This window comes from Spermophilus citellus (assembly GCF_964194105.1).
Source record: "Spermophilus citellus genome assembly, chromosome: 13".
Taxonomy (NCBI): domain Eukaryota; kingdom Metazoa; phylum Chordata; class Mammalia; order Rodentia; family Sciuridae; genus Spermophilus; species Spermophilus citellus.
The window spans coordinates 80,411,491-80,438,497 of NC_138193.1; the positions used below are offsets into that span (position 1 = coordinate 80,411,491).

Below are 27,007 nucleotides of genomic sequence, written 5' to 3' on the forward strand. Positions count from 1 at the left end.
ACACATACTTTGGATGATAATGTTCATCACATTCCACCATCATTTCTAACCCCATTCCTCCTCCATTCCCCTCCAATCCCTCTACCCTATTTAGTGGCTAATGGGAACACAAACTCTTCCTGGCCATGTGTAAGCTCAAGTGATTGTTCCCTCAGCTCCTTTTTTTTTTTTTAATTTATTTTTTATTTATGTATGACAGCAGAATGCATTACAATTCTTATTACATATAAGAGTTTTTGTTTTTATTTTTATATTTTTATTTAAATATTTTAACTGATACACAAAAACATAAAATTGTGCATATTTATGGGGTACCACATGCTTCATACATGTATAAATCATGTAATATTCAAATCAGATTACATATCAATCTCCACAAACATCTGTTATTCCTTGGTGGTAAAAATAAAAAGTTTCTTCAATAATTAAATGGTAAAGGTGAAAAAAGTCAATACAGAGGAAATGTACAGTTTAAAAAGATTTATGAGGCTTAATAATAATCAAGTTTTTAAGAAAAACTATAAGACAGTTGGGAAATTTTGAAAACTGACCAGATATTTCATGATATCAATGGAATAGTCTGAGTTTGATATGATTGTGATTGTATTTTGTTAATTTCATCCTTTAGATATAGTGAAATACTTATAGAAAAATTATAGTATACCTGAGATTTGCTTCAAAATAAACTAGTGGGGAAGAAGTAGTAGAATAGAAAGGAAACAAAGTTGATCATGGGATAAAAATTGTTGAAGCTTATGCACACCTGAGATTATCATACTATTATTCTCTCCAGCTGTGAATATGTCAATATTTCTCCTGATGGAAAAATTTTCAAAATATAAAGTATTTTCTTAAAAAAAATAAAAGATAACTGAAAGGCCATATGTATTTGGAAATACATAGATAAGAAATATACTTCTAAATCACATGAACCAAAGAAAAGGAAAAAAACACAATGGGAATTCAAAAGTTTCTGGATAAAAATACACTTCAACACATTTGAAATGCAACTCAACATACACTTACAGAGAAATTTATGGAAAGGCCAAAAGTTGATAAGTATTTGTTGTGGTTTGGATGTGAGGTGTCCCCCCAAAAGCTCAGTATGAAATAATGTGAAAGGGTTCAGAGGAGAACTGATTCACCAATCAGTGAATTAATCACCTGATGGAATTAACTAAGTGGTAACGGAAGGCAAGGTAGGGTCTGGCTGGAGGAAGTGGTGCACTGGGATATATATATGATATATATATGTATGTGACAAGTGAAGATCTCTCTCCCTCTGCTTTCTGATGATCATGTGAGCCGATTCCCTCTGCCACACTCTTCCACCATGATGGTTCAGCCTCACCTCAAGCCCTGAGGAATGGAGCTGGCCTTCTATGGACCCCTGAAACCAAAAGCCCTCAAATAAACTTTTCCTCCTCTACAATTGTTCTTGTCAGGTCAGTTAGTCACAGCAATGAAAAAAGCTGCCTAAAACAGAAATTGGTACCGATAGTGGGGTCAGGTCATTGCTGTGACTAACCTGACCAGGTGGTTCAGAAGGTTTTGGAGCTTTTTGGTATTGGTGGGAGGAATTTTGAGATGCTTGGCAGTGCAAGCTGGAAATGCCTTATATTGTTGTAAGCAAAGCTTAATGGACAATTCTGGTGGGAGCACAGAAGACCAGAATACCAACAGAACTGTGAACAGTAATCACAGGGCTCAAGAGGAAAAGGAAGACACTATTGGAATTGGAGTGGACACCATTTGTGTTATGTTCTGGCTGAGAAGTTGTCTGCATTTTGCCTGTGTCTGACACTTTCTATGAAGCTGATTTTAAAAGCAATGGACTTCTTAATCTGGCAGAAAAAATGTCTAGGCAGCATAGCATTCAGGCAGTGGCATGGATATTGCTGTCAGCTTTTAGCCAAATTTATTGTAATAATTAGGAACAGAAAGCAGAACAGAAAGATGTGAAAAACTTTGACTTAAAAGGTGGGAAAAAAACCTGGGGCTAAAGAAGCTGCACTTGTTAAAGACATTACCAATATTAAACAAATGCTAAAGCCTTTGCCCAGAAACAACAAGAAAGATGGCTTGAGGACTGGGGACATAGTTCAGTTGGTAGAGTACTTTCCTAGCATGCACAAGGCCCTGGGTTCAATCCTCAGCACCACAAAAAAAAAAAAAAAAAAAAAAAAAAAAAAAAAAAAGAAAAAAAAAAGAAAGAAACAAAGAAAGAAAGATGGCTTGAGTGCCTTCTCAGGAATTGGCAAGACCATACCCATCTCAGACTCAAGGAAGTAAAGGTAAAAATTCTCTTGAGAAGAAACCAATATGGAATCCTCCTTGCACAATGGGCCTAGGAGTTTTGTTCTATGTGCTCAGCCACCCAGGCACTCAGATGCTGATGCAGCCAGAGTCCCTGGAGGGTTGGCTACTGCTCAAGATGGCAGCCGACCTTGGCATCAACCATGTGGTGCTGGTTCTTCAGGAACACAGGATGCTGGAGTTAGGGGGTCATGGAGGCTTCCACCAAGATTTCAAAGGAAGGCCTGGGAGACCAGGAAAAGCGCAAGAGGGTCGGAATTCCCCAAGATTAAAAAATGCCAATAACTTGGGACATGATCCTAGGAAAGCTGCAGGAATTGACCAGAGACAAGCCAACAGAAAGGCCACTTGGGCTGCAACCAACAGAGCCACAGGGGCAGATCTAAACAAGCCCTTTGAAGAGGACATCATATCATGCACACCAGATGTGGGACATAGAACTACATAGGGTCCCTTCTTTCTATGTCTCAATTTTTGTGAATGAAATGTTTACTCTATACCTTTATATATTGAATACTTATAAATTGCTTTTAATTTAACATGAGCTCACAATGTGATATTGCCTTGAACTTCGGAGAAGACTTTGGACTTGAATTATGAGCAATCTCAGAACTGTTAAGACTATGGGAACTCTAGAGAATGGACTAAATGTATTTTGCATTGTCAGATGAGAGTGAGCTATGGGTGGACAGCGGCAGAATGTTATGGGTTGGATGTGAGGAATCCTCCAAAAGCTCACATGTGAGACAATGCAAGAAGGTTCAGAGGAGAAGTGATTGGGTTGTGAGAGCCTAAACCAATCAGTGAATTGATCCTGATAGGATTTAAGTGGTAACTGAAGGCAGGTAGGATGTAGTTGGAGGAGGTAGGGCATTGGGGCATGGCTCTGGAGTATATATTTGGGAAGTATATATATATATATATATATATATATATATATATATATATATATATATATATATAAAATCTGGGAAGTGGAGATCTCTCTCTCTCTCTCTCTCTCTCTCTCTCTCTCTCTCTCTCTCTTTCTCTCTCCCCTTCCTGAACATCATGTGAGCCAATTCCCTCTACCACACTCTTCTGCCATGATGTTCAGCCTCACCTCAAGCCCTGGGGAATGCAGCCAGCCTTCTATGGACTAAGACCTCTGAAACCATCAGCCCCTAAATAAACTTTTCCTCCTCTATAATTGTTTTGGTCGGGTCTTTCAGTCACAGCAGCAAAAAAGCTGACTAAAATGGTATTCATTGTAAAAACCAGGAAAACAGCAAATTAAATACCAAAAAAGTAGAAGTTAGTGATGTAGAAAGCAAACATAAAGCAGGGAGAATTGACAATAATAAAAGTCATTTCTTTGAAAGATTAACAAAACTAATAAATCCTTGATAAGGCCAATAAGAAAAAAAGAGGTGTAAAAATCAATATGATACATAGGGAGATCAGTATAGATGCTGTTGTCATTAAAAAATAATAGGAAAGTATATTATTAAAATTAACCTAGAAAATTTAGATGGAGGGGCTAGGGTTGTGGCTCAGTGGTAGAGCACTCACCTAGAACGTGGGAGGCGCTGTGCTTGATCCTCAGCACCACATAACAATAAATAAAAAAAGGCATTGTGTCCAACTACAACTAAACAAAAAAAAATTTTAAACATTTAGATGGAATGAACAAAAATCCTTGAAAACACAACCACCAAACTGACACAAGAAGAAATTTTTGAAATCTGAATATTTCTATTTTAAAAATTGAATTTGTAAATAAAAATCCTACTGCAAAGAAAACTCCAGTCCCAGATTGCCCAAAAGAAAATTACACCAATGTGTAAGAATTAATGCAAATCTTACTATATTCATTAAATCCTCAAACAACCCTATTAGATAAATACTCACTGAGAGAGGAAACCAAGGCACAGAAAGCTTATGTAACTTGCCCAAGATCAGAGCGCTAGTAAGAGGTAAAGCCAGGGTTAACAACCAAGCAGTCTAAGGTCTCTTAACACCTCTGCTTAGAAAGATTATGGTAGACCAGCCACAAATATCCATTCCAACTTCTTTCTAAGATACCTTCCTATATTAGAGTTAGAAAGCTAGAAACTTCATTTCCCCAAATCCCTAGGAGTCCGAGTTTCAGATTTTGGTTTAGCCAATCAGATGCACTAACATGTGATATGAAATAAGAAAAGATGGTACTAGCAAGAATAGTTGTAAAGATGTTTTGTTCTTTGGCAACAGCTTTAGCAAAGGTCACAATATTGCTCTTCATTGAATGCCAGGTGAGAAGCAGCACAGTGGCATCACTTCTGCAGGTACAGACATGGCAGAGAAGGTGTGTTTCTATAGTCTGTAGTCCTGGCAGCAGCTTTCTTATCAATAGAGATCATAGCTAAGTCTTGTGATCCTAGAGCCAGCTTCAGGCTCTTCCCATTTGTCTTGGCAAGCCAGCTTTGTGTTATTCTAGGGACTCATTCTTAGGCTGCTTCTCCCATCCCTCCAGTGAGTCTGTAAATGCTTGATTCACTCTACTAAATATCCTTTCTACTCAAAAGCAGCTACAGTGGTTACTATTCTCTGAAAAGGAACCCTTATTCCAACAATGTCATAATTTTTATGTTTAGAAGGACAAACTGAGTTTCAAACCATGCAAGAAAATGTTGCAGTATGAATATATCTTGAGGGGAAAATAGCTTAAATTAAGATCCAGATATTTTTTAAGGAAATGAATAATATCTGTAGCTTTGTGAGCTGAGAAGATAAGAAAATCTCCCATCAAGTTAATAACCTTATCATCTACCATTTCTAGAATGTCTCCTTCCAATCCCTATGTATATAATTAAATAATATTCAAATGGAATTATCTGGAGTAAAGGAAATTGCTCAAAGTCAAGTTATTTTATTATTCCTCTAAATTAATGAACAATTTAATCTAAGATCAATGTCATAGCAAATAAGATTATGTCAAGATGTTCCCAGAAGAAGACAAAAAAAAAAAAAAAGCACTGAGTTCTAGGGACCCCAGGCCCATCAGATAAACACTGTATGCAACTAAACACAAAGACTCATTTATTAATCTGAACTGTTTACTTCAGAACTAACTAAACTGAACATAAGTACGTGAGAGTCCTATTAACCAATATTTTCTGTAAGCAGTGTCACTCAGAAAATGAGCAAGGGCCCTTGTAGAAAACCTGTCCCTTGAGAGTTGCATGAGTATAAGCATCTTTACAATCCTTTCAGCCCAGTATCTTCCACTGTAAAAAGGAACAGTAATGTTTGCCTTGCAGCTGCTAATAAAGTACCTGACGCACAACAGCTGTACACTGAAAGCCACTGGTAAAAATTATAAAAGACAATCTATACCACATAAGAAGTTTCTCCTTAGAGTCAGTGCTCAATAAACACACTTTGTGCTAAACAAGGTGGACAAAACACATATATAGTTATCTCCTATCCCTCCCAAGACTCCCTAAAATATCAGAAAGGGAACAAAACTAGCAAAAATCCAAAAGGACAAAGAGACTAGGAGAATCTAAGTGCCATTAGTGGGAAGTCAAGAAAAACAAAGCCCCATCACAGACAGGTATTTATGAACACCAAGATATAGCAGGTCAGACAGAGGAATGCTATGGTGTGGATACTAAATGTCCCCTAAAGGCCCGCCCATGTGTTAAAGGCTTGATCCCCCAGGTGACATTATTGGGAGGTGGTAGAATATGGGCAAGCGTCCAGTGCCTCCTTGAGGGGGGGGGGGTCTTCTTCCTGTTTAGGAAGATGTAAGCTACCTAAGAAATTAAAGTTTAGAATAAACTTTAATGAAGAACACTAAATAAAGTTGACTAAAGAACAAAAGACAAAGTCCGAAAGATAGGTTCAAAAGATGGAGTCACTGATAGGTCCAGTCCACAAAGGAGCTGGAGCTAGACAATTAGAAAATGTCTCCTGTGTTGGGCTGGGGATGTGGCTCAAGTAGTAACGCACTTGCCTGGCATGCGCGGGGTGCTGGGTTCGATCCTCAGCACCACATATAAATAAAATAAAGACGTTGTGTCCACCGAAAACTGAAAAATAAATATTTTTAAAAATTCTCATTTTTTCTCTCTCTCTCTCTCTCTCTCTCTCTCTCTCTCTCTCTCTCTCTCTCTCTCTTTCTTTCTTCCTAATGTCTTGTGGTTAGCAGGTTGACTGGTATCTTGGCAGGTCACACCCATCTCAGAGGGGCTATGCAGCTGCAGTAGGTCACGGTCACGGTCCCCTGTGCTGTGTGGGACCTTGAGCAGAGCTTGAACAGGGCTCACATTGTGTGTGGACAGTCAGCCAGAGGAAATGTTCACTGGAAATTCCCAGACACCAGATTCTCCCATTCAGTAGGCTGTGATGCTGATGCAGTCCACAGACAGCCCATGGATGGCTGTCGACAGTAGAACCTTCAGAAGAAGGGGCCAAGTGAGAAGTCCTTGGGTCACTGAGAGTGTGCCCTCAATGGGGACTGTGGAGCTTTCTCTTGTTTCCTGCCATGAAGCAAGCCGTCTGATCCATCACACGCCCTGCCATTGCTCCACAGCATCCCCATCAGAGGCCAAAAAGCAACACATCCAGTTGTCCCTGGGCTAGAATTTCTAAAATCATGAGTCAAAAGTTAGGATTTTCTCCAAAAATCTTTCAAAGGAAGAAGAATTAGGTCTATCCAGATCTCAAGACAGAAGACAGATCAAGGAGAATCAAACAGAGCCAGAGGGAAAGCATTTAAGATTCTATATTATTTCAACCATGTTAAAAAGAGGGAATGAAAATAAGGAGAAGAGGCTAACACTTCTGTTAAAAAATAAAGTAATACTAATTTTTTTTAAAATGGCCCATCATAGAAGCTCCAAAGAGAATTCAATAACTAGGAAAAATCATAATGATAAAAAATACTTAGTATTCATTTTGAGCCTATGATGTGGCAGATTCTGACCCAAATATATTACATACATTATCTCATATCCTCAAAATAACCTTCCAAAGTATGAGTTATGGTGACCACTTAATAAATAAATGAGGCTTAGAAAGTTAAAAGTTACCCAAATTCCCACTATGTGCAGGAGATTTATTTATGTCACACCTGCTACAAAAGGAATTAACATGGGATTAAGAAGATCCACAACACAACAAAATAACACTTGATGAAACGTAGATGAGAAAGAAAAATGGAAAGCAAAAGTAGGTATATAAAACAAAGAATAAAGTTAAAACAAAAGTACATTCCATAAAGATCTACACACTTGATTGAGAACCCCAATAAAGAGTCAAATAGTAAGTGGTAGGCCCAGGCCTGAATTAAGCTCTAGATGTGGCTGATGTCAGTGCTCTTCCCACCACACCAAAACAATGTTAGATATTCTGCAATAAAACATAAAGTAAGTTCAAGACACTAAGATATTCTCCTTACTCCATTTGCCCAATTCAACAATAAACAACTTGAGAAAAGTAGTTATATGAGGGTAGAAATGAAAGCAAAGGGTTAGAAAACACCCTTGAATTCAGTTCAGAGCAAGAAGGATATAAACTTTATAAATAATATTTGGAGTCTTAACTAAAGCCATGAGATCATACCTAAATATAGTAGCTTCCTAAAATGGCAAAAACTAGGGGTGAGAGAGCAATGTTGCTTCTTTTTCTACTGAGAATTTATAATACAAGAAGGCAGTATAAAATAAAAAATATGTAGACAGTGAAAAAATATGAGGTTGTTTGAAAGCTTCAAAAGGCATAGGATTCACTGAAGACCCAAACTGTTGAGCCATTGCTGCAGAAGTTAAGTAATGCTAAGAAAAGCCATAAATGGTCCCTCAGGGCAAGATCACAAGTACAACACACAACCATTTCTAAGATGTGGTCTCTAGTGTCTCTTACTCATTTCCTACAATAGAATCAGAGGCTGAACAGAGCACAAAATATAGTTACTAGCTGTCTTAACTATTCTAGATTAACAGACACTCTTTATTCTACTAAACATACAAACTGGACCATGTAAGCTGAAAGGTGATGGTCAATGCACTATTCTTGCCTTTCCCTATTGATTGTATGCTTGTCAAGTTAATTGTGCCTTTTCACAAACTCATTTATACCAGTTTTTCTTCAAATAACAATTTTAATATTTGACAAATAATTAATTTTTTTCAATTAAATATTACAAGATCTAACAAAACAATGCTAAGAGAGAGTTGTTGCTTTCACAACTTGGTTGAATGTTTGTGTAACTATGTGGAATGGTTTGGAAAGATAAAGGTAAATTTGCCTGATAAAGGAAAGTTGTTAGCCAGGTATGGTGGCATAGCTCCTCAGGAGGTTAAGGCAGGAAGATCACTTAAGACCAGGAGCTGAAGGCTAGGCCTGGGTAACACAGCAACCCTCTCAAATTACAAAAAAAAAAAAGTTGGGGGGTGAATATAAGTTGCTTAAAATTTTACTCTCAATAGGAAGTTAATTATAAAAATTTGGAGAACTGGGGCTGGGGCTGGGGCTCAGTGGTGGAGCGCTTGCCTAGCATGTGTGAGGCACTGGGTTTGATCCACAGCACCACATAAAAGTAAATAAAGGTATTGTGTCCATCTACAACTAAAAAAAATATTTTTTTAAAAAATTGGAGAACTTCTTATAAATATCTAGAAGGATTTGTCACTCGGATTGTAACTTCACTTTGGAATGTATATCATTTTTATTATTCATTTCTTTAAACAACTTTGTCAATTAACCAATTCAAATAACAGGTCTTCTACTGAATAGCATCTTGTGCAAAGAACAATTTTAATCACTCACATGGAATTATCTTTCTGGTAGTCAAGGGTCATCAATGTTTAACTCAAAATGGAAAGTCCTCCCCATAACTGTTATTCATCAAATATGAAATACTACTATTTATAAAATTCAAGTTTTTTCTTCCTTCTGATGTTATATATTGAATAGACTGTCATTTGACCATGGCATGTCATCAACTAATAGACATATCCCAATTGCAAAGTGGTTAAAATTTTTAAATGTGCACCTTGGAATAGATGAAAGATGGTTTGAAAATAATTATGTTCATTGTAAAAAAAAAAAAAAAAAAAAAAAGCTTAAGTACAGAGAAGTAAAATTTCACCCAGAATCCACCATTTAGCACTATTACACATCCATCTATACATACATAGACAAGTAGCTATCATAAATTTTAAAAGGGTCAACTAATACCAGCTGGTTAAAATTGTGAATAATTAAAATTGTTCTTTGCACAAGATTAGTTCTAGTTTTCAATACTGTAAAGAACATACTATGACAATCTCAGCTGAGTTTGTGCATATCTATCCAATAGGCAACAAGGGATTTGTTTTTGTTTGTGTTTGTTTTGGTCTGGGGATTGAACCCAGGGGAATTTCACCACTGAGCTACATCCCATTTCTTTTTATATTTATGTTTAGGGTCTCAATAAGTTGCTTAGGGCTTTGTTAAAGGCTGAAGCTGGCCTGCAACTTGCAATCCTCCTACCTGAGCCTCCTGAGACACTGGGATTTTAGGTGTGCCACAACACCTGGCCCAATGAGCAATGTTTTTAAATGTTAAATTTAAAAAAAAAAAATCTGTGTTAGGAATACACAAAATAAATAGGAGTAGAAAACAGAAAATGAAATTATTTCTAGCACTGGCAAATAATTACACTGTAAAATAATCGTAAATGGAAAAAGTCTTAAAAGAACTCCTGTAAGTTGTTTGTTTTTCAGTTTTAGTTTTTGTTTTTGGTGGTGCTGGGATCCAAACCAGGGCCTCATAAATAACTAAGCAAGCATGCTTTACCACTGAGCCACATCCTCACTACCAAGTAAAGAGACTCAAGAAAAGTAAAGAGACCCAGGAAAATAAATCAACGTCCACAACGTCTATGGCTACTGAGCCACTGACTTCCAGATCTCATCTAATTAAACAAAGTAGGCACTAGACACCAATGCCTGCAACTTGTACAACCTGGTAACAACAATGAACTAGGCCAACCAGGTTTTCTCTCAAAAATGTGAATTGCTGGAAGGGAAACGAGTAGAGGAAGGGAGGAGGGAAGGAAAAGGGGAGGTACTAAGGAATGAAACTGACCAAATTATAATATATGCATGTAAAAATATGTCATAATAAGCTGGCACATGCCTGGGATCCCAGCAGCTCAGAAAGCTGAGACAGAGGATCACAAGTTCAAAGCTAGCCTCAGCAAAAGCAAGGCATTAAGCATGAATTGCTCAGTGAGACCTCGTCTCTAAATAAAATACAAAATAGGGCTGGGGATGTGGTTCAGTAGTTGAATGCCCCTAAGTTCAATCTCCAGTACCAATAAATAATAAAGATATCTCATAGTGAATCCTATAATTAGGTATAATTATAATGCACCAATAAAAAATTAATTTTAAAAAAGCATACAGAAGATAAGAAAAGTATTTTAACCTTTGCTATTAAAACAGACTTATATGGGGTCCAGAGCACACATTTATATGTGTGAAAAAAATAATTCTGGAATAAAAACTAAATCTGAATCTTTCTGTGGTATAGTTAAATAAAAATAACTAGTTTTAAATTCTCATTTTGAAAAAATATGCAAATTCAAAATTATAGGATTTCAAACAGTTAACATAAGTGAAGGGCTGTGAGAGAACACTGGAGCCCTACTGAAGCAGTCACAAACAGATGTTATGAAGCTGACACACATGAGAGAGTTCTTTATATAATGTATATCCAGAGACTAATGCTCTTTCTGAAGTGAAGGTGGCAAAGATTTTCTCCCATTCTGGAGGTTCTCACTTCACATTCTTGATTGTCTCCTTTGCTGTGAAGAAGTTTTTTAGTTTGATACAATCCCATCTATTGGTCCTTGACTTGACTTCTTGCAATTTAGGAGTCTTGTGGGGGAAATCGGTTCCTAAGCTGACACGATGGAGAGTTGGGCCTACTCTTTCATCTAGCGGGCACAGGGTCTCTGATCTAACGTCAAGATCCCTGATCCACTTTGACTTGAGTTTTGTGTAGGGTTAGAGATAAAGGTCTAATTTCATTCTGCTACATATGGATTTTCAGTTTTTCCAGCACCATTTGTTAAAGAGGCTATCTTTTGTCCAATGTATGTTCATGGCAACTTTGTCTAGTATAAGAAAATTGTACTCATGTGGGTTTGTCTCAGTGTCTTCAATGTTCCACTGATCTTCATGTCTGTTCTGGTGCCAATCCATGCTGTTTTGGTTACTATAGCTCTGTAGTATAATTTAAGGTCTGGTGTGGTGACGCCTCCCGCATCACTTATCTTGTTAAGGATTGCTTTGGCTATTCTGGGCCTCTTATTTTTTCAAATGAATTGCATGATTGCTTTTTTCTATTTCTATGAAGAGCATCATTGGAATTTTAACATGAATTGCATTAAATCTGTATAGCACTTTTGGTAGTATGGCCATTTTGAAAATATTAATTCTGCCTACCCAAGAACATGGGAGATCTTTCCATCTTCTAAGGTCTTCAATTTCTTTCTTTAGTGTTCTGTAGTTTTCAGTGTAGAAGTCTGTCACCTCTTTCGTTAAACTGATTCCCAAGTTTTTGTTTGTTTGTTTGTTTGTTGAGGTTATTGTGAATGAGATGGTTTTCCTAATTTCTCTTTCATCATTGTATATAGGAATGCAATTGACTTATACGTGCTAATTTCATATCTTGCTACTTTGATGAATTTGTGTATGAGTTTTAGAAGTTTTCTGGTGGAGAATCGTGTCATGGGCAAACAGGCATAGTTTGAGCTCTTCTTTTCCTATCTGTAACCCTTTAATTTCTTTCTTTTGCCTAATTGCTCTGGCTAGAGTTTCAAGGATTATGTTGAATAGACATGGTGAAAGAGGGTATCCCTGTCTTGTTCCAGATTTTTTTTTTTTTTAATACTTGAAAGTCACGACATCGATTTTATTTTTTTTTTTAATTTTTTATTGGTTGTTCACAACATTACAAAGCTCTTGACATATCATATTTCATACATTAGATTGAAGTGGGTTATGAACCCCCAATTTTACCCCAAATGCAGATTGCAGAATCACATCGGTTACACATCCACAATTTTACATAATGCCCTATTAGTAATTGTTGTATTCTGCTACCTTTCCTATCCCCTACTATCCCCCCTCCCCTCCCCTCCCAACTTCTCTCTCTACCCCATCTACTGTAGTTCATTTCTCTCCTTGTTTATTTTCCCATTCCCCTCACAACCTCTTATATGTAATTTTGTATAGCAATGAGGGTCTCCCTCCATTTCCATGCAATTTCCCTTTTCTCTCCCTTTCCCTCCCATCTCATGTCTCTGTTTAAAGTTAATCTTTTCTTCCTGCTCTCCCTCCCTACTCTGTTCATAGTTGCTCTCATTATATCAAAGAAGACATTTGGTATTTGTTTTTTAGGGATTGGCTAGCTTCACTAAGCATAATCTGCTCTAGTGCCATCCATTTCCCTGCAAATTCTATGATTTTGTCATTTTTTATTGCTGCATAGTACTCCATTGTGTATAGATGCCACATTTTTTTTATCCATTCATCTATTGAAGGGCATCTGGGTTGGTTCCACAGTCTAGCTATTGTGAATTGTGCTGCTATGAACATCGATGTGGCAGTATCCCTGTAGCATGCTCTTTTAAGGTCTTCAGGGAATAGTCCGAGAAGGGCAATAGCTGGGTCAAATGGTGGTTCCATTCCCAGCTTTCCCAGGAATCTCCAAACTGCTTTCCAAATTGGCCACACCAATTTGCAGTCCCACCAGCAATGTACAAGTGTACCCTTTTCTCCACATCCTCGCCAGCACTTGTTGTTGTTTGACTTCATAGAGGCTGCCAATCTTACTGGGGTGAGATGGTATCTTAGTGTGGTTTTGATTTGCATTTCTCTGACTGCTAGAGATGGAGAGCATTTTTTCATGTACTTGTTGATTGATTGTATATCCTCCTCTGAGAAGTGTCTGTTCAGGTCCTTGGCCCATTTGTTGATTGGGTTATTTGTTATCTTATTGTCTAATTTTTTGAGTTCTTTGTATACTCTGGATATTAGGGCTCTATCTGAGGTGTGAGGAGTAAAAATTTGTTCCCAGGATGTAGGCTCCCTATTTACCTCTCTTATTGTTTCTTTTGCTGAGAAAAAACTTTTAAGTTTAATTAAGTCCCATTTGTTGATTCTAGTTGTTAACGCTTGTGCTATGGGTGTCCTATTAAGGAATTTGGAGCCCGACCCCACAATATGTAGGTCGGAGCCAACTTTTTCTTCTATCAGACGCAGAGTTTCTGATTTGATATCAAGCTCCTTGATCCATTTTGAGTTAACTTTTGTGCATGGCGAGAGAAAGGGATTCAGTTTCATTTTGTTGCATATGGATTTCCAGTTTTCCCAACACCATTTGTTAAAGATGCTATCCTTCCTCCATTGCATGCTTATAGCCCCTTTATCAAATATAAGATAGTTGTAGCTTTGTGGATTAGTCTCTGTGTCCTCTATTTTATACCATGGGTCCACCCGTCTGTTTTGGTACCAGTACCATGCTGTTTTTGTCACTATTGCTCTGTAATATAGTTTGAAATCTGGTATTGCTATACCGCCTGATTCACACTTTCTGCTTAGAATTGCTTTTGCTATTCTGGGTCTTTTATTTTTCCATATGAATTTCATGATTGTTTTATCTATTTCTACAAGAAATGCCGTTGGGATTTTGATTGGCATTGCATTAAATCTATAGAGAACTTTTGGTAATATCGCCATTTTGATGATGTTAGTTCTGCCTATCCATGAACAGGGTATATTTTTCCATCTTCTAAGATCTTCTTCTACTTCTCTCTTTAGGGTTCTGTAGTTTTCATTGTATAAATCTTTCACCTCTTTTGTTAGGTTGATTCCCAAGTATTTTATTTTTTTTGAGGATATTGTGAATGGAGTGTTTTTCCTCATTTCCATTTCAGAAGTTTTGTCGCTGATATACAGAAATGCCTTTGATTTATGCGTGTTGATTTTATATCCTGCCACTTTGCTGAATTCATTTATTAGTTCTAGTAGTTTCTTTGTAGACCCTTTTGGGTCTTCTAGGTATAGAATCATGTCATCTGCAAATAGTGATAATTTAAGTTCTTCTTTTCCAATTTTTATGCCTTTAATTTCTTTCGTCTGTCTAATTGCTCTGGCCAGTGTTTCGAGAACTATATTGAATAGAAGTGGAGATAAAGGGCATCCCTGTCTTGTTCCGGATTTTAGAGGGAATGCCTTCAATTTTTCTCCATTCAGAATAATGCTAGCCTGAGGCTTAGCATAGATAGCTTTTACAATGTCAAGGTAAGTTCCTGTTATCCCTAGTTTTTCTAATGTTTTGAACATAAAGGGATGCTGTACTTTGTCAAATGCTTTCTCTGCATCTATCGAGATGATCATATGGTTCTTATCTTTAAGTCTATTGATGTGGTGAATAACATTTATTGATTTCCGTATGTTGAACCATCCTTGCATCCCAGGGATGAATCCTACTTGATCATGGTGCACTATTTTTTTGATGTGTTTTTGTATTCGATTCGCCAGAATTTTATTGAGGATTTTTGCATCTAGGTTCATTAGAGATATTGGTCTGTAGTTTTCTTTCTTTGAGGTGTCTTTGTCTGGTTTCGGAATCAGGGTGATGTTGGCCTCATAGAATGAATTTGGAAGAGCTCCCTCTTTTTCTATTTCCTGAAATAACTTGAAAAGTATTGGTATTAATTCTTCTTTAAAGGTTTTGTAAAACTCTGCTGTATACCCATCCGGTCCTGGACTTTTCTTGGTTGGTAGTCTTTTGATGGTTTCTTCAATTTCATCCATTGATATTGGTCTGTTCAGATTGTGTGTATCCTCCTGACTCAGTCTGGGCAAATCATATGACTTAAGAAATTTATCGATGTCTTCACTATCCTCTATTTTATTGGAATATAGGTTTTCAAAATAATTTCTGATTGTCTTCTGTATTTCTGTAGCATCTGTTGTGATATTGCCTTTTTCATCCCGTATGTTAGTAATTTGAGTTCTCTCTCTTCTTCTCTTCGTTAGCATGGCTAAAGGTCTGTCGATCTTATTTATTTTTTCGAAGAACCAACTTTTAGTTTTGTTAATTTTTTCAATAGTTTCTTTTGTTTCAATTTCATTGATTTCTGCTCTGATTTTAATTATTTCTTGCCTTCTGCTACATTTGCTGTTGTTTTGCTCTTCCTTTTCTAGGGCTTTGAGTTGGAGTGTGAGCTCATTTATTTGTTGGTTTCTTCTTTTTTTGAGGAATGACCACCAGGCGATGAATTTTCCTCTTAAAACTGCTTTCATTGTGTCCCATAGATTCCGATATGTTGTGTCTGTATTTTCGTTTATCTCTAAGAATTTTTTGATTTCCTTCTTTATGTCTTCTGTAACCCTTTGATCATTCAGTAATATATTGTTCATTTTCCATGTGATGTAGGATTTTTCCTTCCTTCTTTTATCATTGATTTCCAGTTTCATTCCATTATGATCAGATAAAATGCATGGTATTATCTCCACCCCTTTATATTTACTGAGGGTTGCCCTATGGCATAATATATGGTCTATTTTTGAGAAGGATCCATGTGCTGCTGAGAAAAAAGTATAGCCATTTGATGATGGTTGATATATTCTATATAAGTCAGTTAAGTCTAGGTTATTGATTGTGGTATTGAGATCTATAGTTTCTTTATTCAACTTTTGTTTGGAGGATCTGTCCAATGGTGAGAGTGGTGTGTTGAAGTCTCCCATAATTATTGTGTTGTGGTCTATTTGATTCTTGAATTTGAGAAGAATTTTTTTTATGAATGTCACAGCACCATTATTTGGTGCGTAAATATTGATAATTGTTATGTCTTGTTGGTGAATGGTTCCTTTTAACAGTATATAATGACCTTCTTTATCCCTTTTGATTAACTTTGTCTTTAAGTCGATTTTATTCGATATGAGGATGGCCACCCCTGCTTGCTTGCGAGGACCGTGTGCGTGGTATATTTTTTCCCATCCTTTCACCTTTAGCCTGTGTATGTCTTTTCCAATCAGATGTGTCTCCTGGAGGCAGCATATTGTTGGATTTGTTTTTTTAATCCATGATACCAGCCTATGTCGCTTTATTGGAGAGTTTAAGCCATTAACATTCAGAGTTACTATTGATATATGGTTTGAACTTCCATCCATGATTGATTGTTTATCCTTTTTTTAAAAAAAAAAAATTTTAGTTTGTTTCACCATGGTTGTCTTTCCCCTCGCCCTCTGTCTTTACTGAGGCACTTCCCACTGATGGTTTTGGTTATTGTTTTTCATTTCTTCTTCATGTAGTGTTTTGCTCAAAATGCTTTGCAATGCTGGTTTTCTGGCTGCAAATTCTTTTAACTTTTGTTTATCATGAAAGATTTTTATTTCGTTGTCATACCTGAAGCTTAATTTTGCTGGATACAGGATTCTTGGTTGGCATCCATTGTCTTTCAGTGTTTGAAATACATTGTTCCATGACCTTCTTGCTTTCAGTGTCTGTGCTGAAAAATCCGTTGTTAACCGTATTGGTTTACCCCTAAATGTAATCTGTCTCCTTTCTCTTGTAGCTTTTAATATTTTCTCTTTGTTCTGTATATTGGATATCTTCATAACAATGTGTCTTGGCGTTGGTCTACTGTGATTTTGTGTGCTCGGTGTCCTGTATGCATCTTCAATTTGTATATCTGTTTCCTTTTTTATTTCTGGGAAGTTTTCTGTAATTATTTCATCCAGCAGGTTACTCATTCCCTTGGTTTGAATCTCTGTACCTTCTTCTATCCCGATGACTCGTAAGTTTGGTTTCTTCATGTTATCCCATAACTCTTGGATGTTTGTCTCGTGATTTTTTACCAGCCTTTCTGAGTTGGCTAGACTCTTTTCAAGATGGTATATTTTGTCTTCATTATCTGACGTTCTGGTTTCTACTTGCTCCACTCTGTTAGTGATACTCTCAATTGAGTTTTTAATTTGGTTTATCGTTTCCTTCATTTCTAGAATTATTGTTTGATTATTTTTTATAATCTCTATCTCCTGATAGAGATGCTTAACTTCTTCTTTTATCTGTTTATGAAATTCATTCTGAATGTGTTCTTTCGCTGCTTGAATTTGCTGTCTTGTATCCTCCTTAAGGTTCCATTCCATCTGTCTAAGGTGTTCCTTGAGTTCTTTATATGACCATTTTTCTGATGACTCCACGTCCTCCTGAATATTTAGGCTGTCCTGCATTGTTTGTAGTCCTTTTCTTCCTTGTTTTTTGAAGCTGCTCATGTTACTTCTTATTCTGTTTGACTGCTGGGTTACTGTTTACTCCTATAAATTAATTTGATGTTTGGGAGGAAAGGTATTTGAAGGGAAGGGGTGAAGTCACTAAAGAGAATGAGAGTAGGCAGGTAGAATTCAAGGAAAGTGGGGATAAGAGAAATGAAAAGACTAGAGAAGAAAAAAATAGGAACTAAAAAAGAAAAAAAATTTTAAAAAAAATAATAATAATAATTAAAAAAAATAATTAAAAAAATTTTAAATTAAAATTAGTAGCAAAAAAAAGTTTTTAAAAAAAATATTTTGTAAAAAAAAATTAATTAAACAACAAGAAAGAAAAAAATGAAACTGAAAGAAAAACCTAAATCAAAAAAAAAAAAAACCTAATAAATGCCGTCTTAGAGTTTGATTAACTTCTCTTCCAGTAGGTGGCACTTTGTCCACCAGGCCAAGTTTCTCCTGTCGATACGCGGGAACCAATCACTGTGTAGCAGCTCCTCCCAGACTGGGCGAGTCTCCAATCCTGAGTGTCTAGGGCCTCCTCTTGTGTCTAGTCACTTCCCACTTTTTCTCTAGCCATGCCCCTCTCACCACAATACTGGCTACAAGCCAGGTCTGCTGCTCCCGGGAGCCCTGTTTTCATGAACGACTGGGCACACTCTTCCAGTTTGCCATTCCCTCAGACCCTAAGTTTGTAGAGCTTGGGGCTGAGAATCCTCAGCGGATTTTACTTGCCCTCCTGTATCCACTTCCCCGTAGCTGGTGCAAGAGACCTCAGCAGTCAGCCCTGGTCGGAGCGGTAGATCCGCGCCGCGGGGACCCGCACCACCTCTGATTCCCTCGGGCTGGCTGTAGCACTCGTGGGAGAGTTGGGAGGGGCCCTTGCGGGAGAGCTGGGAGTGGCCCTTAAGGTTTTCCCGATGTGTGGAGAGGGAAGGCTGTGGGATCACACACCTGTGGCTGTCGGTTTCAACGAAGTTATCTCCTCCACAGCAGTCTGATGACGTTGTTTCCCTTTGCTGGGCTACCAATGCAACGGGTGGGTCCTTCTCTCCCAAGCCCCGTTTCAAACCTGTGGCCACTACTTATGAAGGCTCGGTAGGCATTTACCTTCGTATGATGAGAAGGGCTGACCAGTTGTTTCAGCCGCATGGATTAATGCCGAGTCATAGCTGTTTGTCTGCGGGAAGCAGGTGACCGGGAGTTTGAATTCAGCGGATCAGGGCTCAGTGCGTGTTCTCGGTTCACTTGGATTTTAAATTGTCTCTCATCTTATCAGCTGTTTCATTTAATTCGGCAGCTCATTCGCGCGGTGAAGAGTCTGCTCTATGATGCTCTGTGGGAGGCGGTGGCAGCAGCGGCGGCGGCAGCGGCCTTCGGGACCCCCGGAGAGGGGGTGCAGGTTGGGGGAGGGGAGGCGGCGCCTCGGGCTGCGGGGGCCAGGTACCGGACACGCGGGAGAGCTGGCGGGGTGGGGGAAAGAAATTGAAATCTAGATTTAGAGACTGAGCTTGGGAGGAGAGACAGCTGGGGAGAAGCAAGGCGGAGAGGCGGAGAGGAGAAGGAGATGGGGCCGATAGAGCCGTGCACCTGGGGCTGCAGCCTTACTGCTCGCGCTGAAGTCGTGATGGATTCCCTCCACCTTGGCTCATGACTTGATGTTTTCAATCACAGGCCTAGGCTCCGTCCCAGGCATCGGCTCCGTGGGGCTCCGGCGGTGCGGGCCTGGCAGCGGCGAAACCACACTCAGCCGCCCAGGGACCTCGGGGGTGCTCGAGCGGCGGGGGCCGCTCGGCGCGGGCGCCGCGGACTGCTCGGCGCGGGCGCCGCGGACTCGGCAGGTCCAGGTCCCACGTCGGCGACGCGCCCTCCTCCTCCTCGCGCGAGGCGGGACGCGGCTTTGGCGCGGCCCGGTCCGAGGCGCCGGCAGCGGCGGTCGGGGTGCGGGGCCGTTCCGCTCCCTCCGGCTCCGGCTCCGGCGGGCCTGTGGCGGCGGTGGTGGGAGCGCGGAGGCGCAGGGCGGCCTGTTACCGGGCAGCGGGGAGGGACCGGCGGCGCTCAGGGGAGCACGGTGGCACGGCCGGCGGCGGCGGCTGAGGCTCCTCTTCTTCTTTCCAAGCCGGCACTGTGATTTCTTCTAGTCCCTGGGGACCCTCAGTCTTCAGCTGAAATTGGGGCAGATGCTGCTACAGGAGCTGTGGAAAGGCTGATCTAAGCTTTCCACCGCTGCCCACTGCATTCAAGCCACCATCTTGCCCGGAAGTCTCTTGTTCCAGATTTTAGAGGGAATGCTTTCAATTCTTCTCCTTTTAGAATGATGTTGGGCTTGGTTTTATGCATATAGCTTTTACAATGTTAAGGTATGTTCCTACCATTCCTAGTTTTTCTAGTGTTTCGAACATAAATGGATGCTGTATTTTGTCAAATGCTTTTTCTACATCTATTCAGATAATCACATCTTTAAGTCTACTGATTAATGATTTCCATATGTTGCGCTAACCTTGCATCCCTGGGTTGAAACTGACTTGATCATCTTTTTTAATATGTTTTTATCTTTTTAATATGTTTACATATTTTATTAAGAATTTTTGCATATATTTCTAGGATATATATAAAAAAAAACTCAAAAAACTTAACACCAAAAAAAAAAAAAACCCAATCAATAAATGAGCAGGGGAACTGAACAGATGCTTCACAGAAGAAATACAAATGACTGACAAATACATGAAAAAATGTTCAACATCTCTAGCAATTAGAGAAATGCAAATTAAAACTACACTGAGATTATTCCACCTGACTCCAGTCAGAATGGCAACAATCAAGAATACAAGTAACAATAAATGTTTGTGAGGATGTCCAGGGAATGTAACTCATTCATTGCTGGTGGGACTGCAAATTGGTACAACCACTCTGGAAAGCAGTATGGAGATTCTGTAGAAAACTTGGAATGGAACCACCATTTAACTCAGTATCCCACTTCTCAGTATATACCTAAGGGATTTAAAATCAGCATAATAAGGTAACACAGCCACATCAATGTTTATAGCAGGTCAATTCATAATAGCAAAGCTATGGAACCTAGGTGCCCTTCAACAGAAGAATGGATGAAGAAAATGTGAGATATATATCTACACACACACACACACACACACACATACATACATATACACAATGGAATATTACTCAGCTATATAAAGAAGAATGACTTTATCTCTTTTGCTGGTAAATGGGTGGATATGGAGACTACCAAGCTAAGTGAAATAAGCCAATCCAAAAAAACAAAGGTAGAATATTCTCTCTGATATGCAAATGCTAACACACAGCAGGAGGTGGGGTGGGGGGGAGAACAGAATTTCAACAAATTAGACAAAGAAGAATGAAGGGAAGGAAGAAGGGACGGAAATAGGAAAAACAATAGAATGACATAACTTTTCTATGATCATATATGAATACACCACCAGTGAAACTCCACATCATATACAATCACAGAATGAGATCCTAATTAGAATAAGTTACAATCCATGTATAGATAATATGTCAAAATACTCTAATGTCATGTATATCTAAAAAGTACAAATAAAATAAAGAGGGAGAAAAAGAGAGTTGCATAACTCTAGCAATGCTTAGATTCCTCAGTTTTCCAGTTCTGGGTATAAATGAGAAATGAGTGGTCCATCCATTTTAAACATTAATAAGAGCTTGCAAATTTTAATATATGTGTTATGTTACATTATTTTAGAAAAATATTCACTTCCTCTTTACCACCTCCAAGGGAAGAATATATTTCCTGGTCCCCTAACTTTAGACTTGGTCAAGTATCTTACTTTAGCCAACAGGATTTTAGCAAACATCATGCAAGCAGAGGCTTATGTGCTTTTGTAGTTAGGCTTGCTCTCTTATATCTATGCCATCACCACAAGAATATGCCAGTTAGCTGGCCCAAAGATTAGGGACATCTGGACCAAGCATATAGCATAAAGCCACTTGATCCCAGCCTATATAAGTCAACTCCCAGGTTGCCCATGTACAAACAAAACAAATGCTCACTGTTTTATGTCAATGTGATGTTTGTTTTTGATTTTGTTGTTGTTACTCAGCAATAGCTAGCAAATACACTGCACTAAGGACTCAGGGCTATGGGCCACTTAAAGACTGTCCTTAATCTGAAATTTTCCACAAGCTCTTACCAGTATCCATTAAAACCAACTAGCTAGGCCCTGTGCTAGGAACAGATAACAGAGATTAATAACACATCATCTATCCCCAGGGAGAACTCCCATTCTAGTGAGAAAGACTCTAATAATCCTGAAACAATACAGGAGTTTCCTAGCAGAATGAGGAGCGAGTGAGTGGGACAGAGGGAGGAGTGGCGGGGTAGGTAATTGGGGGCTTGTCAAAGTAGAGTGGAGGAGTGGAGGATGAGCAGTCACTGAGCACGTAGAAAAGATTTTTTTTTTTAAAGAGAGAGTGAGAGAGGAGAGAGAGAGAGAGAGAGAGAGAGAGAATTTTTAATATTTTTTTTATTTTTTAGTTCTCGGCGGACACAACATCTTTGTTGGTATGTGGTGCTGAGGACCGAACCCGGGCCGCACGCATGCCCGGGGAGCGCTACCGCTTGAGCCACATCCCCAGCCCCGTAGAAAAGATTTTTAAAACTCCAAGTAGGTACATGTATACCATTAAATGTAAAAATGTGCAGAGCTCAAACGGCAGCCATAGCTGAACTTGTTACTATATTGATTTGGACAGCAATTTGGAATGACTATAAGTGCTGTTCAACTAGGGTTTTTATTATACTAAGAACTACTGAAGTCCTGTTGCAAAGCAACAAAAGAAGACAGTGTCTACCTAAAAAAGTATATATGTGGGGCTCCAGTTGTAGCTCAGCAGTAGAGCGCTCACCTCACACATGCGGGACTCTGGGTTCAATCCACAGCACCACATAAAAATAACTAAGTGATATTGTGTGCAACTACAACTAAGAAATAAATATTTTTAAAAAGTATATATGTATAAAGATAGAGGGAGAGAAAGAATGAAAATTAATCCCTTACCCAAAATCTTTTGGACCAGAAATGTTTCAGATTATTTTGAATTTTTGGAATATTTTTGTGTGTGTGTGTGTGTGTGTGTGTATGCACTATCTTTGGGATGGAACCAAAGTCTAAACATGAAATTCATTTACATTTCATATACACCTTATACACACAGCATAAAATAATTCCATATAGTATATTTAGTATACCTGCATTTTGACTGCTACCCATCCATGAAGTCAGGTATGGAACTTTCCACTTGTGGCTCATGTCAATACTTAAAAAGGTTTCAAATTTTGGAGCATCTAGAATTTCAGATTAGGAATGCTCAATATATATATATATATATATATATATATATATATGAAATATATAGATACAAATATTATATACATATACATATTTATATAATTTGATAACTTAAAGCTTATATTTACTACTTTGATAATTCTATTTTAAGAGACATTTCCCCCAGCCAGGTGGCTTAACCTTGTAATCCCAATAACTAGGGAGGCTAAGGCAGAAAGATCACAAGCTCGAGGCCAGACTCAGCTAAGGCCACACTCAGCAACTTAGTGAGGCCCTAAGCAACTTACCAAGAACCTATCTCAAAATAAACCATGAAAGGACTGGGGATATAACTCAGTGGTTAAGTGCCCCTGGGTTCAATCCCAGGTGAAAAAAAAAAAGACATTTACTTCATTATAGACAGTGCGCATGACAATGATCTCTAAGGATATTCATTTTGTTGTCCTACAATACCATTTATAACATTACAGCGAAACCAAAATGTTAATGCTCTGGAAAGACTGTCAATAAGAAATTATCTTAATGATCTTAATGCTAACGAGTTATGTCAAAACAACACTAACAGACTACTGCATGAAACATGCCTCAAGACAACTCCAAAGAAAATCCAAAAACTACTTAAAACACCATTTCAAGTAAGCTGGGAAACTCTTCTCCAAATACAAGACGCAGAAGTGGAAAGCTTACTTGGGTAAAGTTTTCTGCAGGAAACCTCAAGGAGTTTGGAAAGAATGTCAGTGAGCACAAATCATAATTCCCGTCAAACCTACACAAGAGTGACCCGAAACAGCAGAAACTCTCAAGTACTAGAAGACACCAACGTTTAACCCACGCACTCCGACAAGTACACCTTGGACACAAAGTGTCCCGCTGATCATTTCAAACCACAGGATAAACCTTTGCCTTTCACATCACGGCGAGAGAGGGAGAGAAACAGTCTTCCTGATCTCTTTACGCTCCACTATATGCAAAGAAACCAAGGCAATGCAAGTGGTGTCATCGTCCCAACACTGGCAACCACGTTGATCTCCAAGAGACTTAGGGGCGGGGGTGCAGACTGGGAATCGGTGACTCGTTCCAAACTGGGAGTTAAGAAAGAACCCTGGGGAAGGAGGCAAATCAGAAGCAGGAAAGAGGCAGTGAGCGGTGGGGAGCTGCGGTTCCACGGATCAGACTGGCGAGCAAGGGAAAGCCCCCCAGACAAACGTCTAAAAAGGGTCTTCTACTTGGATCTGAGTTTCCAAGGAGCTCAGCCATGCCAGACTCACTACCCGCCCAAATCCACCGGTTTCTTTTTTGATGGGACTTAGGTGAAGCAAGAGGGCGCTTCTCCAATAGCTCCCGGCAAACTGAGAGGTAACTCTTGGTGCCAGTCCGCTCTCCAGGTACCTGCCAGGGGAGTGGCCAGAGGCATAGGTGAGGCGAGCAGGCATCTGCTTACCTGCCGCAGGAGCTTCCATCGGGCGGCTCCCAGGGGCGTCGAGACTGCAGGCTCCCGAGTAGTACCTCCAACAACCAGTCTCTCACAGGGGGCTTGCTCAGTCTCGCAGGTCCCGGCGTCCGCGACTAGCGATTCCATCCCACTGGGATAGTCTGTTCGTGGAGGTACTGCCGCCACAGCTCTCCCCTGTCAGGACCTACCAACTTCTTCCCTGTCAGGACCTGTGACGCCAAGGCAGCTGCCTATGGTCCTTGCGCGCGCGCCCTCCCCGAATTCCGCATTTCCGGTATTCACGTCTCCTTGGCAACCAGGGTAGCGCTCTCACGTCATTGCACCATTTCGCTGGTGGCCATCTTGAGTGAGGGCAAACCAGAATGTGAGGTAGCAGTGGCTGAGCTAGTGGGGTGCTTTTCTCATTGCTTTCTTTTATCCTGCTTTCGTCTCAAGCTCAAATGTTTATCCCAGACCCAAAAGGATCATATTTTGGAAGACTATAGAAGCCAGGAATAAAAAAGTCCGACCCTAACCACAATAAAGATGGCGAAATGTGCTTAGTCCTCGTGCTGGATTGTGGTTACGTAGATCGGCGTGCTGCAAACCAGCTCTGGGCGGCTTTGGGTAGGTTGTAGTTCTGCGGGCTGCAGAGCGCAGACTTCGGGTGGACGCAGCTGAGGTGACTGTTGCTTCTCCCTGAGAACTTCGGGTTCTCCTCCTGTCTTCAGTCGTTTGTGTCCAGAGCCGGACTTTCAATTTGCGTATGTATTGGGGGGTGTGCTGGAGGTCTCTTCCATAATCCCTTCCCGCCCCCTACCCAGCCACCCCTCAGTTCCCTGGTCCCCCTTTTTTCACTCGTGTCTTTTCGCTGCGTGGTAACTGGTACCACTCTCTCTTGCACGGAGATTGTCACATCCCAGAGGGGAATGTTGTACGGAGAAAATGAATAGATACCCTCCTAAGAACACCCATTTGTCTTCCCCACCCCCCTCCCTAGCCTTGCGTAGCGTTACTCGGTGCAGATGAAGAATGTGATGGATTGAGGCTGTGGGGATAGATAGAGTGATTTAGGGGCCTTTTTCTTTTTTGTTATTGTCGGCTGCTGCTCCCTATCCCCACTTGCCCGTTATTTTGCTGCGACATAGAAGGAGACTAAGGGGGGAGGGGGGCGTCGTCGCTGATCAGATCTGAGCTAAATCTGACGCAGTGTTCTACCCATGACAACAAGGGGCATTTTGGTAGAATTCCCTGATTACAGTCAACAATGTAGGACATACCTAGATTACTCCTGAGCTAGTAATATTAATTATCTTTTGTTGAGTGGTTACTACGTGCCAGACACTTAAGGTTTTAACGTAAATTGCCTCATTCTTAAACAATAATCCCAGAAGATGTCATTATTTTAGTTTTGCAGATGAAGAAACTGAGGACCAGAGCTAGTTATGTGCAGGGTGCAAAACCCGAACCCAGGTCTCTGATTCTTAACTGCTTCACTAGCTACCAAGGTTTAAAAGAACCCAACTACCAGCAGAAACCAGAGATAACCTCATGTTTTATTTGTGCATCTTTGCAGTGTTTCTGTTTTTTAATTAAAAAGGGAAATGCCCTTTCAAAGTTAAAGCCTTACTATGTCCAAAATTGGGCTTTTTGCTATACAACTTTCTGTCCTAGTGAACTGAGGCAGTGGCTTAAACCTTCCAGAGCCACAGTTTGCACACCTGTAAAATGAGCATCTTTACAGCTACTTTATAAAGTCCATATAAAGTTTATATTAGACAAAAAGTACTGGCACGCAGTCAACACTTAACAAATATTAATCTCCCCTACATTATTAAGTTATTGGGTTTTTCCTATAGATCCCCCACATATATACCAAAGATATATTCAGAATTATATAAGATTCATTCCATTTTTCTTGTTAAAGCCCTCAGAGTTCCTGATATTCTCCATTACTATGTACTTACTTGCAAATGTTTATTCCTTATTTTCTGTTTTTTTTTTTAGTTTGTCTTTAATGTGTACCAGAACTAGCACTGCATAGCTAGAGCCTAATAAGATTGACTTTTAAAAAGGAACTTTTAAAGTCACACCTGTCAAGAAGTATGATCTAAATGAACTAACTTAAGTATTTAAAATTTATTTAACCTAAGATACCTGCGATCTGCAGATTTTCATAACCTATGGGGTGCATAGCCATGAAGGAAAGGGATAATAAGATCTGGTTATCCTAGATGCCTGAGAACTCACTACTATACTAAATCATTCGTGTCCTGGCAGCCCCAAAGGGAGCATAAACCAGGGACTTTGATATCATGCAGCAGAAGACCAAATTATTTCTCCAAGCTTTGAAGTATAGTATTCCTCACCTTGGGAAATGCATGCAGAAACAGCATTTGAATCACTTTAACTTCGCTGATAATTATTACAGTAGAATAAAATTGAAAAAATATCACCTAATCAAGTGTCTACAGAATAAACCCAAGATATCAGAGTTAGCAAGAAACATCCCAAGTCGGAGCTTCTCATGTAAGGTATGGACTGTTTAAGTTAACCTATTTGTAGGTCATTTATATTAACTTTAGCTTTAAAATAATGGATAGACTATTAGAGCTACT

General features: G+C 39.4%; 2 protein-coding genes across 9 annotated transcripts in view; one reads left to right on the top strand and one right to left on the bottom strand.

The window, feature by feature from the left end:
• CAMKMT (calmodulin-lysine N-methyltransferase) overlaps positions 1-24,657 on the bottom strand; it is a 406,855-nt gene extending 382,198 nt beyond the window's left edge. For both annotated transcript variants that reach the window (XM_081265565.1, XM_081265566.1), the window contains exon 1: positions 24,399-24,657. In XM_081265565.1, the coding sequence (XP_081121691.1) occupies positions 24,399-24,536 (138 nt within the window). In that variant the 5' untranslated portion in view covers positions 24,537-24,657. The remainder of the gene's footprint in view (positions 1-24,398) is intronic.
• A 338-nt stretch (positions 24,658-24,995) lies between these two features.
• Positions 24,996-27,007, top strand: part of PREPL (prolyl endopeptidase like) — a 38,153-nt gene continuing 36,141 nt past the window's right edge. For 3 of the 7 annotated variants that reach the window (XM_081265064.1, XM_081265063.1, XM_081265062.1), the window contains exons 1-2: positions 24,998-25,153; positions 26,670-26,923. In XM_081265064.1, the coding sequence (XP_081121190.1) occupies positions 26,705-26,923 (219 nt within the window). In that variant the 5' untranslated portion in view covers positions 24,998-25,153; positions 26,670-26,704. Of the gene's footprint in view, positions 25,154-26,669; positions 26,924-27,007 lie in introns of all 7 variants that reach the window. The other 4 variants (XM_081265067.1, XM_081265068.1, XM_081265066.1 and 1 more) reach the window with 4 other exon arrangements.